This window comes from Amblyomma americanum, chromosome 3, assembly GCF_052857255.1.
Source record: "Amblyomma americanum isolate KBUSLIRL-KWMA chromosome 3, ASM5285725v1, whole genome shotgun sequence".
Lineage (NCBI taxonomy): Eukaryota > Metazoa > Arthropoda > Arachnida > Ixodida > Ixodidae > Amblyomma > Amblyomma americanum.
Window position 1 is genome coordinate 181,780,520 of NC_135499.1, and position 13,793 is coordinate 181,794,312.

The following is a 13,793-nucleotide window of genomic DNA, read 5'->3' on the forward strand; positions in this document are numbered from 1 at the left end:
CCTCTGAAGCGTTTTGCTGTTTTTTTTCTTTCGTTTTTTTTTCGGTTGTTGCTGGTTCACTGTGTCAGGAGGCAGTCTAAACGAAAATCTTCCCCATGCAGAGCACGTTCTTTTTCAAAGGCTCCGGGCAGCAACGCTTATCTTCTCGATCATGCTAAACAAAAAGGGAGAGAGGCAACCGGCCAAGACCAACTTTTGGGCACAGACGGATGTCGTCTTTCAGCTGTAGCCGTTCTTCACCAAATCTTGCGCAGTTCGATAAGCGCTAATGGGGATCGGTTGCGGGCTGCGCTCATTGCTCAGGGCTTGGTATTCCCACTGTCTGCTTCCGCTGCCTAAGAAGGCTCAAAAGGATGACCCCTCACTAACAAGAAGGAAATACGTGCGCTCTTTTGCATTCGGATAAGATTAGAAGCGAGCTACGATTGGCTGTTGGGCGGACACGTGTTTTTCTACGAAGCCGCGAGAGAGTGCAGAGTCATGGTAGACACGGAGCCACGGGGCGTCGCATACAGTTTGCGGATGACCGAAAGGCGCGATGGTCACGGAATCGTTTTTTGCAGGAGCTCTCGTCGTGTTTGCTGCTGCGCTAGTGTTCCTGCAGCACTTTCATCGCAACCGAAGTGTTAAAAAGTTGCCTCCTGGGCCCTTAAATTTGCCTGTTATTGGTTCCTCCTATGTCGTTGGAAGGTAAGTGAGAATGGGCGGTTTTTTAAACGGTTGTTGGTGCTGTGCGTTCGACGAAACACCATCTCAGTTTCCACTCGTTTCCGCAGGTACTCAAACGCATGGGATGCATTCAGCGACCTGAGGCGTTGGTACGGCGACGTGTACGCCATCAATCTCGGTTCTAGGCGCTGCCTGATAGTCAGCTCTGTCGAAGCTCTTCGTGAAGTACTCGTCGCAAAGGCCGCGGACTTCGCCGACAGGCCGGATTCTTTGCGTTACCACGCAATATTCAAGGACAACCGAAATCTTTGTAAGGCGAATTTCTGTTGGCCATATGCGTTCAGCGCGTAACCTGCTCCTCATGCATTTTTCTTATTTCTCATGACACCCCCTTCCAGCAATAGCACTATGCGACTGGTCTTCGAAGCAAAGGACCAGACGGGAGCTTTGCTACCCAGTCATGCATCCAAAGCAAGGGTCTGCCGAGCAGTCACGACTGAGTGCTTCCATTGAAACCGAACTGCTTCACCTGATTGGCGAGTTCTCTCGCCACAGTGGCACCGCGGTCAAGCCACGGCAAGCCCTCCTGGTCGCCACCGCGAACATCTTTTACACGTTCTTCTGCTCCGAGCGTTTCAGTCCTGGCGACACGAAATTCCTACGCATAGTGGACCTCTACAATGAAGTATTTCATCAGCTTTTCCAGGGATTCGCCATCGACTTCATGCCATGGTTAAAGGTGATGTTTCAAGATACAATTACTTCAGTACACACAATGCGTTTTCACTGTGCCCTCAATCGACGTAGCTATTGCTTAAAGGATCTCTCGAAGCGTATAATTCTTTTGTTCTCATTCTGTATGGCCGAAGAAATTTCGCTTACTCCCGGTTACTAAACGAAATCGCGCGCCTCTTGATTACCGTGGTTCTTTCTCTTTTCTTTGCGAAGAATCGCTGCGTAACCGCCAAGCGTTTCTGAAGCTCGATTTTCGAGCTCGCAGCGGTGTCTGTGAGAACGGAAGCAAGCCTTTATACGATTTATAGTGTACTGTACACTTCCATTTTTTTTTAATTTCAAACAACGTTTCGGAACCAGCTCGGCTCCTTCAGAGGTGACTGAGGGGGCCGAGCCGGCTCCGAAACGTTTGGTTTCAAATTAAAGACGTTTTATTTGAAGATTTGTCAGTTTACTATAAGTTGTAGAACCCAACCAGACAAGTAATTCTGTCGAAATGTTTTCAGTTTACGAGGCTTGTTTATTATGGAAACAGTGCATCGGGATTGAAATATCGTTTGAGAAATTCAATTTCCAGGGGATTTACACAATGCTTCGTGTGAGTTAATTTCAAAAATAACTTTACAGAGCTCTCCTTAGATTTTTTTTTCTCATACTGCTGAAACATTTTTGTTTAAATATCATACGTCTGCCACTTGCACAGAAATGTTAATCCCTCACACGACTATTGTTCTCAGTGATTGAAATTCCACGTGTCTTGCAGCTGATATAAAGCATACAGCTAGTCTGAACACGCGTTTGGGTTGTTTCATCGGCATTTATGGCGTTGTGTTCTGTGTTCCGGATATTTTTGTTATGCAGGCGATATTGAAAAGCATCCGCTGTTTCTGAACCCGACATATCCTTCAGTGTTCACCGGGTGCTCTCGTAGAAACGGCTGCAACGTCTTTAATGCGAATTATGAAACGAAGTCTTACTGTTGGGTAATGATTAGCTGTAAAATGATGGAGTTTATTTTTCGTCGCCTTAGATTATTAGCAATACAGTTTTAAATGAACATTGAAGACCCAAATATTATCTGTAAATACTGATCCTCTGGCTTTTTCTGAATATGTTGACGTTTGTCCGGCAGCAGACTTACTTATCGCCGAGAAAATTGGATTAAGATTTTCCCGCCAGTCGATTCAAATTCGTGACGTCCATACCGAAAAAGTTGCCACTGGTTTCAGGTTAATGCCGGCGTAGGCTAGCCTCCGAGATTCGTAAAAAGAAATGTGTCGACGCAAACATATCACTTCCGAAACCGGCCGTTGACAGCGACACCTGTATTTCGTCTTTGGTTCATCTTTAGCTTATAAAAGCTTCGTTTTCGGTTATAATGGTATTTAGAATGCGATACCACATCGATACAGGCTTCTACTTATCAGTGGCCGTTTAAAACGAATGACACCGTAGCGGCTGGAAGGGGGCGGATAGAAAGGCACCGCAGCCGCCTCACTCGCGCTGGATGTCTGAACCGCGTCATGACAGGAGGTGAAATATGGAAAATGGAGTTGGCCGTAGTGGGGGCTGCCCCGCCGCGGTGGCTCAGTGGTTAGGGCGCTCGACTACTGATCCGGAGTTCCCGGGTTCGAACCCGACCGCGGCGGCTGCGTTTTTATGGAGGAAAAACGCTAAGGCGCCCGTGTACTGTGCGATGTCAGTGCACGTTAAAGATCCCCAGGTGGCCGAAATTATTCCGGAGCCCTCCACTACGGCACCTCATTCTTCCTTTCTTCTTTCACTCCCTCCTTATCCCTTCCCTTACAGCGCGGTTCAGGTGTCCAACGTTATGAGACAGATACTGCGCCATTTCCTTCCCCAAAAACCAATTATTATTATTATTATTATTATTATTATTATTATTATTATTATTATTATTATTATTGACGACGCAGCGCGCGTAAACCGAAACTATAGGAGAAAAACTGCTTTAATTGTTGTTTAAAGCATTTCTAGAGCCCTGCGCACCGTTATCAACAAAAGGAGCTTGCTGTCTTATGAAGAACTTCAGGTAGTCGAAATTCATCGTGCCCTCCACTGCGGCAGTTCTTTCTCCTCCTTTCAGCCCCTCTTCTCCCCTCGCGCCACGTGACGAGGCGACACTGGCGCGGAATGCTTTGACTGTCGGTGCCTTGCTATTTCTTGAGTGTAACCATGTCTATCGGCAGGGGTACTTACGCTCTTTAACTGCCTCCTCGTACCAGGTAGTGCAGGGCAAACAGCTTCAGCTGCTGAGGGAAAAGTCTATGGAAATCTATCGCTTCACCACGGCGATAATGGACAGAAGGGAGAGGGCCATGGCCAGCAGCCCAGGAGTGGATCAGCCGCGCGACCTTACGGACGTTCTGCTGCTCTCGCTCAAGGACCCGGCCACCGAGGGCAAACTGGACAGGGTCGACGTTGCCGTCGTAATCGAGGACCTCATTGGCGGCCACTCGGTCATCGCCAACCTCTGGGTCTGGTGCCTCTACATACTGAGCAGTTACCCGTAAGCAGGAACAGCAGCATTCGTCTCATCTAATACGCCCGCCATGCTTATCTCGTGCAGGCTTTGCTTTCGCGCTGTGTATGGTGAACGTGGCAACTTCCAGGTCAAGGACACTGTCCTCTCGTGTGCACAACGTTCCGCACAGCACTAAACGAACAGATCGCGCTTTGGAGTCCTTGCGGACTGGATATCCGTGTGCACAGTAAACACGAACTGCCCCAGGAGGGAGTAAACGGTCCCCTCCACGGCCACGCGCAACTGCAGGCTTCCGCCATAATTCCAGATTGTTGTAGTTGCTTTTGGTGCCTCATCTCAAAGTTTCCTTGCCTGCTTTAAGGCGGGGCTACCTCGCTTTCTCAGCCACTGGCCCTTTTTCACAATGTAGTAAAGTTTTAGCCCATGATAACGGCAGTCTGGTGCTGTCACCGCCGTGGGTCACGTTTTGGCGATTACGGTTAACTTTGAACGCCAAAAATTAGGTAGCTATTAAGTGCAGCTGAAATTTTGCACTTAACGAAACATGCACGATCCACAAATGTGCCAAATATGTATGTGTTTTGTCAATTATTTGAGATGCTTTTGAGCAGGTCATTTTTGGTACTTTTGCTATTTTTAGAGCACCGGTTCTCTTTCCATCGGAGCCAGAAACCGCTCATTCAATACCGAGATTAACATTTAATTTAAACGCTGCGGAAGCCCCCCCCCCTCTCCCCCTTTCCCTTCGCCCCACTTTTTTTGCAGTATTTTTTTTTAAGAGATTGATGCAAGCAGGCAAGTAAAAAAAGTATTGTTTTATGCACGCAGTTTCTGCTCACTACACTCGTATTAACAATTATTGCTATTAACAACTCATACCATTGAAACGTAAATACATTCATCTTTCTAATGGCCGCCGCGGTGGCTCAGTGGTTATGGCGCTCGGCTGCTGACCCGAAAGACGCGGGTTCGATCGCGGCCGCGGCGGTCGAGCTTCGATGGAGGCGAAATTCTATAGAGGCCCGTGTACTGTGCGATTTCAGTGCACGTCAAAGAACCCCAGGTGGTCGAAATTTCCAGAGCCCTTCACTACGGCGTCCGTCACAGCCTGAGTCGCTTTGGGACGTTAAACAACCATAAACCAAACCTATCATACGGGGAAAGACTACAGTGATCGCGCAAACATCGTAAAAAATGGCCTGTTGCCGCGAAAGCGTGGTATCTCCGTCTTAAATTGAGCGCTGCTGATAGCGGCAGGCATTCGGATCCTCGACATCCGTCGAGCACTCTCGTTTCAATCACTCCCGCCTATTTGTTCAGTTGTCTGTGGGCGCTAGTGAGCCCAATGGAGAGTTCATTTAGGAACCACTTCAGTGGGCTCGTCCATAGCCCACGGCGTTATCACCAACGTCGTGACAATATATCAGTGCTGACCTCGGTTCTAATTAGGAATGTGGTCAATGGATATCGTTGAACTCCAGCGAAAACATTGCCTTCTAATTATGTCCCGGAATATCTGTTTGGGAAGTTAAACACCACAAAAACAGTGACTGAAGCTATGAAGGACGCCTTAGTGGAAAATTAATATTAATAATAATAATTGGTTTTTGGGGCAAGGAAATGGCGCAGTATCTGTCTGATATATCGTTGGACACCTGAACCGCGCCGTAAGGGAAGGGATAAAGGATGGAGTGAAAGAAGAAAGGAAGAAAGTGGTGCCGTAGTGGAGGGCTCCGGAATAATTTCGACCACCTGGGGATCTTTGAACATCGCACAGCACACGGGCGCTTTAGCGTTTCGCCTCCATAAAAACGCAGCCGCCGCGGTCGGGTTCGAACCCGGGAACTCCGGATCAGTAGCCAAGAGCCCTAACCACTGGGTTTTGAGGAATGGAAATGGCGCAGTAATTTTCTCATATGTCGGTGGACACCGGAACAGCTCCGTAAGAGAAGGGAGGAGTGAAAGAAGAGGTGCCGTAGTGGAGGGCTCGGGAATAATTTCGACCATTTGGGGATCTTTAACGCACAAGGGCGCCTTTTGCTTCGCCTCAATCGAAACGCGGCCGCCGCGGTCGGGTTCCCACCTGGGTACTCCAGCTCAGTAGACGAGCGCCTTAACCACTAAGCCACCGCGATGGGTCCCTTAGTGGAGATCTGCGATTAATTTCGGCCACCTGGGGTTCTTTAACGCGCACTGACGTCGCACAGTACACTGGCCTCTAACATTTCGCCTCCATCGAAATCCGACCGCCGTGGCCGGGATAGAACCTGCGTCTTTCGGGTCAGCAGCCGAGCAGCATAACCATTGAGCCACAATTACTGCTTGTTGAGGAATGTAGGTAATGCTGCAATAACCTGCACATCGGTTATGAGAGATGACGCAGCAGACAGCTTTAAATTTCAATACCGGTGTTCTTTAACGTGCACGAAACGTTGACGTGCACTGACATCGCACAGAACATGGGCGCTTTTCCATTTCGCCTCTGTCGAAATGCGGCTGCCGGGATTCGATTCGGCGACTTAGGGCTGAGCATCTGAATTCCATATCCACTAAGCCGGCCACCACAGCGGGCGCTTGCGATAATTCGGTTCACGATGCAAGTTACGAGCGAAGTTAGCGGTACTGTCGGAATCAATATGAATGTGGTCATTAGGCCAAACCTACTCCAATAAAGTGTTCTACAAGTGTTCATATTACCACGAAGAACGAACAAAATACATGCTATAGTTCGCTGCTTCATATTCGCTATAACTTTTTTGGTAGAGAGAGGTATCGTCTAAAAAAAATGGCTGGGGTTCAACGTGGCTTGAACCTATAGTTGTACGAGCGAAAGCTCTGTTAAGCATGGTTCCAGTGTCTCAAGTCAAATGCCAAGGCCAGGTACCCAATGGAAATAGTCGTATGATCCCGCGATCGTATAGTACCATAGCTTGGGCCATACCATCAGACATTTAAGTTAGGCTTGATCTTGTGAGGCATTGAATGTCATTGTCGATGTGGTGCCCATTGTTCCAAATCAAAGGTCAAGGCCGGGTACCCAATGGAAATAGTCGTATGATCCCGCGATCGTATACTATCATAGCTTGGGCCATACCATCAGACATTTAAGTTCGATTTGACCTTGTGAGGCATTGAAGGCCACTGTCTCATCCACAGCGAAATCGGAAGTTGTACCCAGAGGAGTAGTTCTCGCTCTAAAAGAAAAAAAAATGGGTGTTGGTCGGTCGGCACGAGAGCGGTTACCTTCAAATTAACGCTGACTGTACGTTAGGGACTATGGACATTATGCAAGTGTTTTTATCGAGTTTCATTCCGAAAGACCTACGTCGTTTAACTGATGCACACGCAGCGGATTATTTGGTGAGAAAGCACTTCTAACCGCACTGCCGGGATTTCAGCTGTTCGCGTCTGTGTGAAGCCTTTGAGTAGCAAGTGTAACTGGCTTCCTGGGTCAGTGGACACCTCATGCAGTCGCCTTTTCAGGTACGTGGCCGTGGCGTCCACCCGCAAAAGAAAAAACCATGCTTTCGCACAGTATTTCGTGCTTAGCAATGCTAGACCGCCAGCCATTTTTCTTTCTTGTCGTTATCCTTAATGCCACTTTAGACGAGGTTCGAACCCGACCGCGGCGGCTGCGTTTTTATGGAGGAAAAACGCTAAGGCGCCCGTGTGCTGTGCGATGTCAGTGCACGTTAAAGATCCCCAGGTGGTCGAAATTATTTCGGAGCCCTCCACTGCGGCACCTTTTTCTTCCTTTCTTCTTTCACTCCCTCCTTTATTCTTTCCCTTACGGCGCGGTTCAGGTGTCTAACGATATATGAGACAGATACTGCGCCATTTCCTTTCCCCCAAAACAAATTATTATTATTATTATTATTATTATTATTATTATTATTATTATTATTATTATTATTATTATTATTATTATTCGTGCTCTATTGCATTTGACACGGACTCGAGTGATTTTATGGAGCATTGAAAAGTATAGCCTTGCGATTGTTGGATGATTTGTGATGACGCGAACGGATTACGTAAAGTGCTGGGAAGAGGTTCCAGCTTTTACGAACTGTTATCCAACTACATTATGTAGTCTATCGAAGGCGCATTTCGGGTCCTGTTTTGCGCGCGTCGGCTCAGTGTTTACGCACATCATGTATTTATTGGTCTTTCTTTGAGGAAAAAATGACTGCCAATGTGAACCTAGCGCGCAATTTTTCAGTTCGAAGTCGAAGGACCCCCTTCGCTCCCTCCCTAAAATCTGCCCGTTACAAGAACTCTTTTCAGACAGGTACTTTTTTGTGCGCGCGTTAGTACTCTACCGTCATGCCTCTTGCCAACTCAGTTCAAGCAATAAAAAAACCCTACCACGTGGATCTACTGCGCTAGTAACAAGGCTTATGCCAGAATTTTAATTCTCCGGAGTAGTGACGCTGACATCTGTGGAATAAGTCCAAGTGTACGCTTTACAAACGACTTGCGTACCGAGCCAATGGCGTCCCAACAGAGTTGCCTGTGTGCAGGGAAGTGCAAGAGAAGATTAGGGAGGAAACGAGGTCGTTACTCTCCTCCGAGGAGCGAAGGCCCTCCCTTTCCGACCGAAGCCGTCTGTGCTACACGGAAGCCACGCTGTACGAGGTGATCAGGGTCGTCAACTCGCCCATCATCCCGCACGTCTGCACCAACGACACCACGGTCCAGGGTAAATCGGCATTCTACATTCTTGACTATACTTTCTCTTCCCTTGCCAGCATACTGCATGGTAGTTCAGGCACAGAACGCAACTGTTACAACACACAGGTCGTCTGTGATAGATGTGCTAAATCAAGGCTAAATGCGTGGAAAACATATTTTATATTGTAGCATGGCCGGTGCAATTGCCGGCCATTCGTGCGATGCTTGCTGTTTTTCAATGCGCAGGATTCCACGTGTCGCGAGGAACCGTGGTGATGTTCAACACGAACGATATCAACTATTCGTCGGACCTATGGCAGAAACCTTGGAACTTCAACCCGGAAAGGTGATGAGCCTATCCCACTCGGAAGGGAGCAAAAGGCTAATGCAGGGCCTCGCATCCCGTACATTTGTGCTCTTCATGTCGCCTTCATTTTTTCATCGCTAAATGCATATATTGGTGCGGTGCGGCCGATCTTGAAGCTCATTGGCACCGTCGGCCATTGCGCAGGTTCCTCAACGAAGACGGGTCGTCTGTGCTGAAGCCCGGGTACTTCTTTCCTTTCGGCACCGGCAAGCGCTCCTGCATGGGCGACGGCCTGGTGCGGGCCACGCTGGTGCTCGGCATGGCAACGCTGCTCACACGCTTCGAGCTCTCTCTGGCCCCCAACCAAGAACCGGCCGACTTCGCCCAATTCCGCAGCAAGGTCATCTTCGACCGCGACCCCCAAATCATCTTCACGGAGGTCTCTGCAGAGCGGCGCCCATAGCTCAGGCTCATTCGCCACTCGCGCCGCGCCATCGTATGGCTCGTTCCCTAAACCTGCGCGCGCGTCAAGGTCCCCGTACTTGTACAGCGGGACGCTTAACTGTTGTCGCGAACTTCGTCAGACTTCCACACGCTCGCCACAAACTCAAGGAGGTCTACCGCCGAGTGCAGCTGATGGTTTTTCCCTCTGCCTACTCGAGGAAGAAACATCATTTCGCTTACACCGCCACGCGTGCACGTTTCAAGTGGTCGATTCACTGCCCGGTAGAGTCAGAGCGCAGTACGCGGACATCGGCACGTCACGCCCGCAGCACACGGGCACTGAAATGGCTGGATTCGGCCAGAGCTTAACCCTCGAGCAGCATCCCAGACTAGCGGAACTACCACGGTCCCGTGCTTTCTCGTGGCGAAACTGTCACGCCGGGGCAGCGGCTCGGGCAAGAGGGGAGCCCAGGGCTTCGGCCCAGCGCAGAGGCACGTCGTCGTCGTTCGGTGCGGCCGCGATCGGCGCGAGCGGTGCGCGCGTCCGAAACCCGGCCTCGGCTCAGCTTCGTGCTCCCGTGCCACCCGTGGGCGCCGCTGCCCCAGCTCAGTCGCGCCAACAACCTCACGCTCATTCTGCTAACATTTCGAAGGTGGCGGATTGACCCCTCCTCTTCCGCATAAGACGCCGCCGTTGGTGCTGAGCTGTGCAAACAAAGCTTAGTGTCCCGATGTACTGGACAGTCGCTCAAAGACCTCCTGCATTAGACGGCTCAGTCGTTGGCAGGTTATATAGTTATATATAGCACAAGCACACACCAGCGCTGACTGGCTTGCTCTATAACCGCCGCTGGAGCACCGTCGATCGGCATCTCGAAGGTCAAACATGGCGCAACGAATCTGCTCCTCGAAGCAGCGATCGGTACTTGCGGTCTAACCCGTGGACCGCCGTGCTTGCGCCGTTGTCCAAGACGAGCGGAATCTGCCCCCTTATTTGCTACCGGCGTTCATCCATCTCACGCCCACGAGTCACTCGCGCGCCTCATACGTTCACTTGACGACTGGAGCAGGCGTCCCGCCGTCGCAGCCAGAGGTGCCCGCGTGTGGTGCGGCGAGCGCGTTGCTGCTGCTGCCGGGGTCGGGAACGTGCGCGCGCCAAGCGAGGGCGCGCCGAACCGCGGCCGAAACCTCCCGAGCGAGCGTGTGCCTTTTGCGACTCGACGGTCCCTAGCTCTGGGCACTCCTCTTGTCCCGAACCTTTGGATGCGCGTGGGCGGACGCCGCTGCAGGGCCCTCCACCCTCTGCCTCCAGGAGCTCTGCTTTCCTACTGCTCTTTTAAACTAATTTTAGCGTAGATAGTTTGTTGCTACGTTTCTGTAAAAGTTGCACTGACAGCACGTAAACTGCACTTCGCGTGTTGTTTTATTACGATCAATTTTGCACTGTGTGCTGTATTGTATCTTGAGTATGCAACTTTCTATGGCTAATAAATTCACTCTAGAACACGTCGCGCGTCTTTGTTGCACGTTGCGATGAAGCGGTTGCACTATGCATGTGCCTAATTTGTATTCCTTTACCGAATTTTTCTCTAAATTGAAGGTATGGGGCTGCTTGTAAATACTCTGCTCTCGCTTGCTCAAGACACGCACTACGAAACTGATTTCTCGCCAAGAATGCATTGTAGCATACAAAAAATATCCGACGTGCACCTGGCTTTGCACGTATGGGGCATTCACTTCGCGCGACAGGCGCAATTCTGGTGTACAGCGCGCAGCATTAGTGGTAGTCTGAAGTAGGTGGCGATAAGCCGATTAGACACGGCACGCTGCCTTCCGACGTTCTCCATGTACTCCAAGATGGCGGCCACCGCGGCCAAAGGGAGAGTTCTATGACGTGATCTCCTGGGGCATTTCTTTAACCTCCAATAGCTAGTACCAGCGAACCCTTGCGCCGACAAGGGTGAAGCAGTGGTGATTGCAAACACTGCCGAGGCTAGTGTGGAGGGATGTGCGCAGTTGAGGTGGCTGGTACTTATCCAGAGGTAAGCATGGCCCTTAAACCCTTTGAGGTGAAAGTCTGCAGCGTGCAGCTGAACGACAGCCCAACCGTGTGTGCCATCTACGTGGTCAAAATGGTGTTTGTGATCACGAACATCTTGCGGCAGTGTGATCTCGTCTTAGTATACATCGACCAATTCAAACGGGTGGAATGTCAACTGGCAGTGAGCATGCTGCATTATACAGCACAGCATAACCATTTTTTTTTGTAACGGCTCCCTTCCATATGCCTCGGTCAAATAAGGACCAATATCGACTTTTCATCATAGAATCTCAAGTCTGAGGTTTTATCGCTGCGTCAGGATGCGAATAGTTGCAGCACTGCCATTACAATTTCCCTGTTGTGCACAGTCAAAGCTAGCAGACAGGAGCTACTTCAAACATTCAACGAAATGAGGACTGTGTGCAACCCTTACTAAGACTCAACTGGAATGTGTGCACGTTCTTCGCCATAGGTGCTTCCATACTTGCCATGGGTAGAGAATCTACACTGCACTTTGAATGGTAAATTACGCCGAGATTTCGCAAACCCGTCCTAAAAACTCTACAAAGGTCATCACGCGCAATGTATACGGTGCATTGCTGCGACCCCACACACTCGCAACTCACTGGCCAAAACAAAACTTGACTCCTATAGTAGGATAAAACTTAAGTCTGCAGTGAAGCTCTGCCAACATTTAGGACCGGCGCACAGAAATCCTCCACGACTAAAAAGTAGTACGTTGTTTAAACTTATTTGATCACCGAAACAAGAAGCTAATCGCGAGAGAGTTATAAGCTTTAGAATTTTGATACCTGGCTTGTTTAATAAAGTCAAACATTAAACAGCTGATTTCGTTTACGTTTGTGACTGGCTAGCAGAGTAATACAGTACGCCGCGGATCGTGGCCCAGTGTTCACTGTTTTTCTGTACCGATAGCTACACTACGCTAGCATTTCGAGCCTTCTGCGTGGCCGCGCGCCACCCCGCTGTCACGTGGTTCGGACCAGCTGCCGGCGGCGCGGCGCCGTGGCTGATCACGTGACCAAGTTGCACTCAGCCAGCTGTAGCTATCGCGTCACTCCAGGTTTAACCAGAACTAAACCACCGCCAATTTTTTAAAGTTGTATCCTATATGGAATGTCCCCTCGCCTCAGCACCTGCGCCCGCCCCAGACCCACGTTTTGTAGCTCGCCGCGTGATGGCATAACGGCTCGAGCGCAGCTCAAAGCAATAAATAAAATCGCAAAGCCAGCAGTCAGAGGCAAATGGAAGTACCAGGCGATAAAACGGCCCACTCACATGCGGCCCGCCTGAGTAGCGGCAATCAGAATAGCCAACGGTTCGGTAGTTTCGGATTCTGGCGCGACGCACCCGCTGAAGGTTACCAATAGTCAACGGTTCGGAAGTTTCGTATTCTGGCGTGACGCACAAAGTTACCAATAGCCAACGGTTTGGTAGTTTCGAATTATAGAGCGACGCACACGCTGAAGGTTACCAATAGCCAACGGTTTGGTCGTTTCGGATTCTCCCGCGGCGCACCCGCGCACATACTGAAGGTTACCAGAAGTTTGCTCTCGCAGCCGGAACCAATTTACAAACTAACCCCTGACTTTTTTGGACACCACTCACTCACCTTTCAAAGCTGCGCCGATCTTCCCAAGCCTGCCCAGCGCGCACCCGCGTGCATTATGGTGTGCCTGCGGAGCAGGGAGCGCGAAATATGCGTCCAAAAGTTAAAGTTGGGGGTGCACAAATTACGCTAGTAAATACGATAGCTGCCTTGTTTGTGGTCCAAATTCGCGTAATTCTAGAGGCATGTGTACTGTGTGATGTCAGTGCACGTTAAAGAACCCCAGGAGGTCGAAATTTCCGAAGCCTATCACTACAGCATCCCTCATAGCCTGAGTCAGTTTGGGACATTAAACACTATAAACCAATAAATCAAACTTCTATGATGCAAATACACTGCTGTAACCTTTTATATTGGGAAATACTGGAGGATTGATCCATCTGGGAATGATATAGCAGGTGGGCACATTCACATGCAGCATTCTGAAATGTAACCGTCCATTATCTGCTTGCTGGTGATATTTTAAGAAGGCCACAGAAGAGCTCACACTTTGAGGTAGGTTTTGTGGAAGTCTGCAAAATAGCTGCAGCTAAACAAGAGGTATGGTTCGAAGTTGTAATGCTGCAAGCTGATGGCAATATGGTATGTAATTAAATAATGTGCATTTGGTTTGTAGTATTTTTCTCCTTTGCACCTAGAGCTTTGGTTACTGTATGCAGAAATAATTTCAGCAACAATTTTGATTCTTGCTTGTTCCAGTCCCTAACTCTGCACCTTTTTAACTTTTCTGTAACTAACCCTCAGCAGTGTTGACGTTGCCCCACGACATGTTTTGGCATTAAATTATTTT

At 49.5% G+C, this 13,793-nt stretch overlaps 1 protein-coding gene across 1 annotated transcript; it reads left to right on the forward strand.

Moving 5' to 3' along the window:
* The first annotated feature begins 250 nt into the window (after window positions 1–250).
* On the forward strand, window positions 251–10,884 carry LOC144125573 (cytochrome P450 307a1-like). Its single transcript, XM_077659066.1, has 7 exons — window positions 251–690; window positions 777–979; window positions 1,068–1,408; window positions 3,651–3,934; window positions 8,431–8,609; window positions 8,828–8,927; window positions 9,093–10,884. The coding sequence occupies exons 1-7, from the start codon at window positions 539–541 to the stop codon at window positions 9,349–9,351; spliced, it is 1,518 nt and encodes a 505-aa protein (XP_077515192.1). The 5' UTR covers window positions 251–538; the 3' UTR covers window positions 9,352–10,884.
* Window positions 10,885–13,793: the final 2,909 nt, after the last annotated feature.

What these genes read in the sequence shown, in the direction of transcription:
- LOC144125573 (XM_077659066.1), top strand. Translation starts at nt 539, where the DNA reads ATGGTCACGGAATCGTTTTTTGCAGGAGCTCTCGTCGTGTTTGCTGCT. An exon ending in ACTTCATGCCATGGTTAAAG is followed by an intron (nt 1,409 to 3,650) that starts GTGATGTTTCAA and finishes TCCTCGTACCAG; the next exon opens with GTAGTGCAGGGCAAACAGCT. An exon ending in TGGAACTTCAACCCGGAAAG is followed by an intron (nt 8,928 to 9,092) that starts GTGATGAGCCTA and finishes GCCATTGCGCAG; the next exon opens with GTTCCTCAACGAAGACGGGT.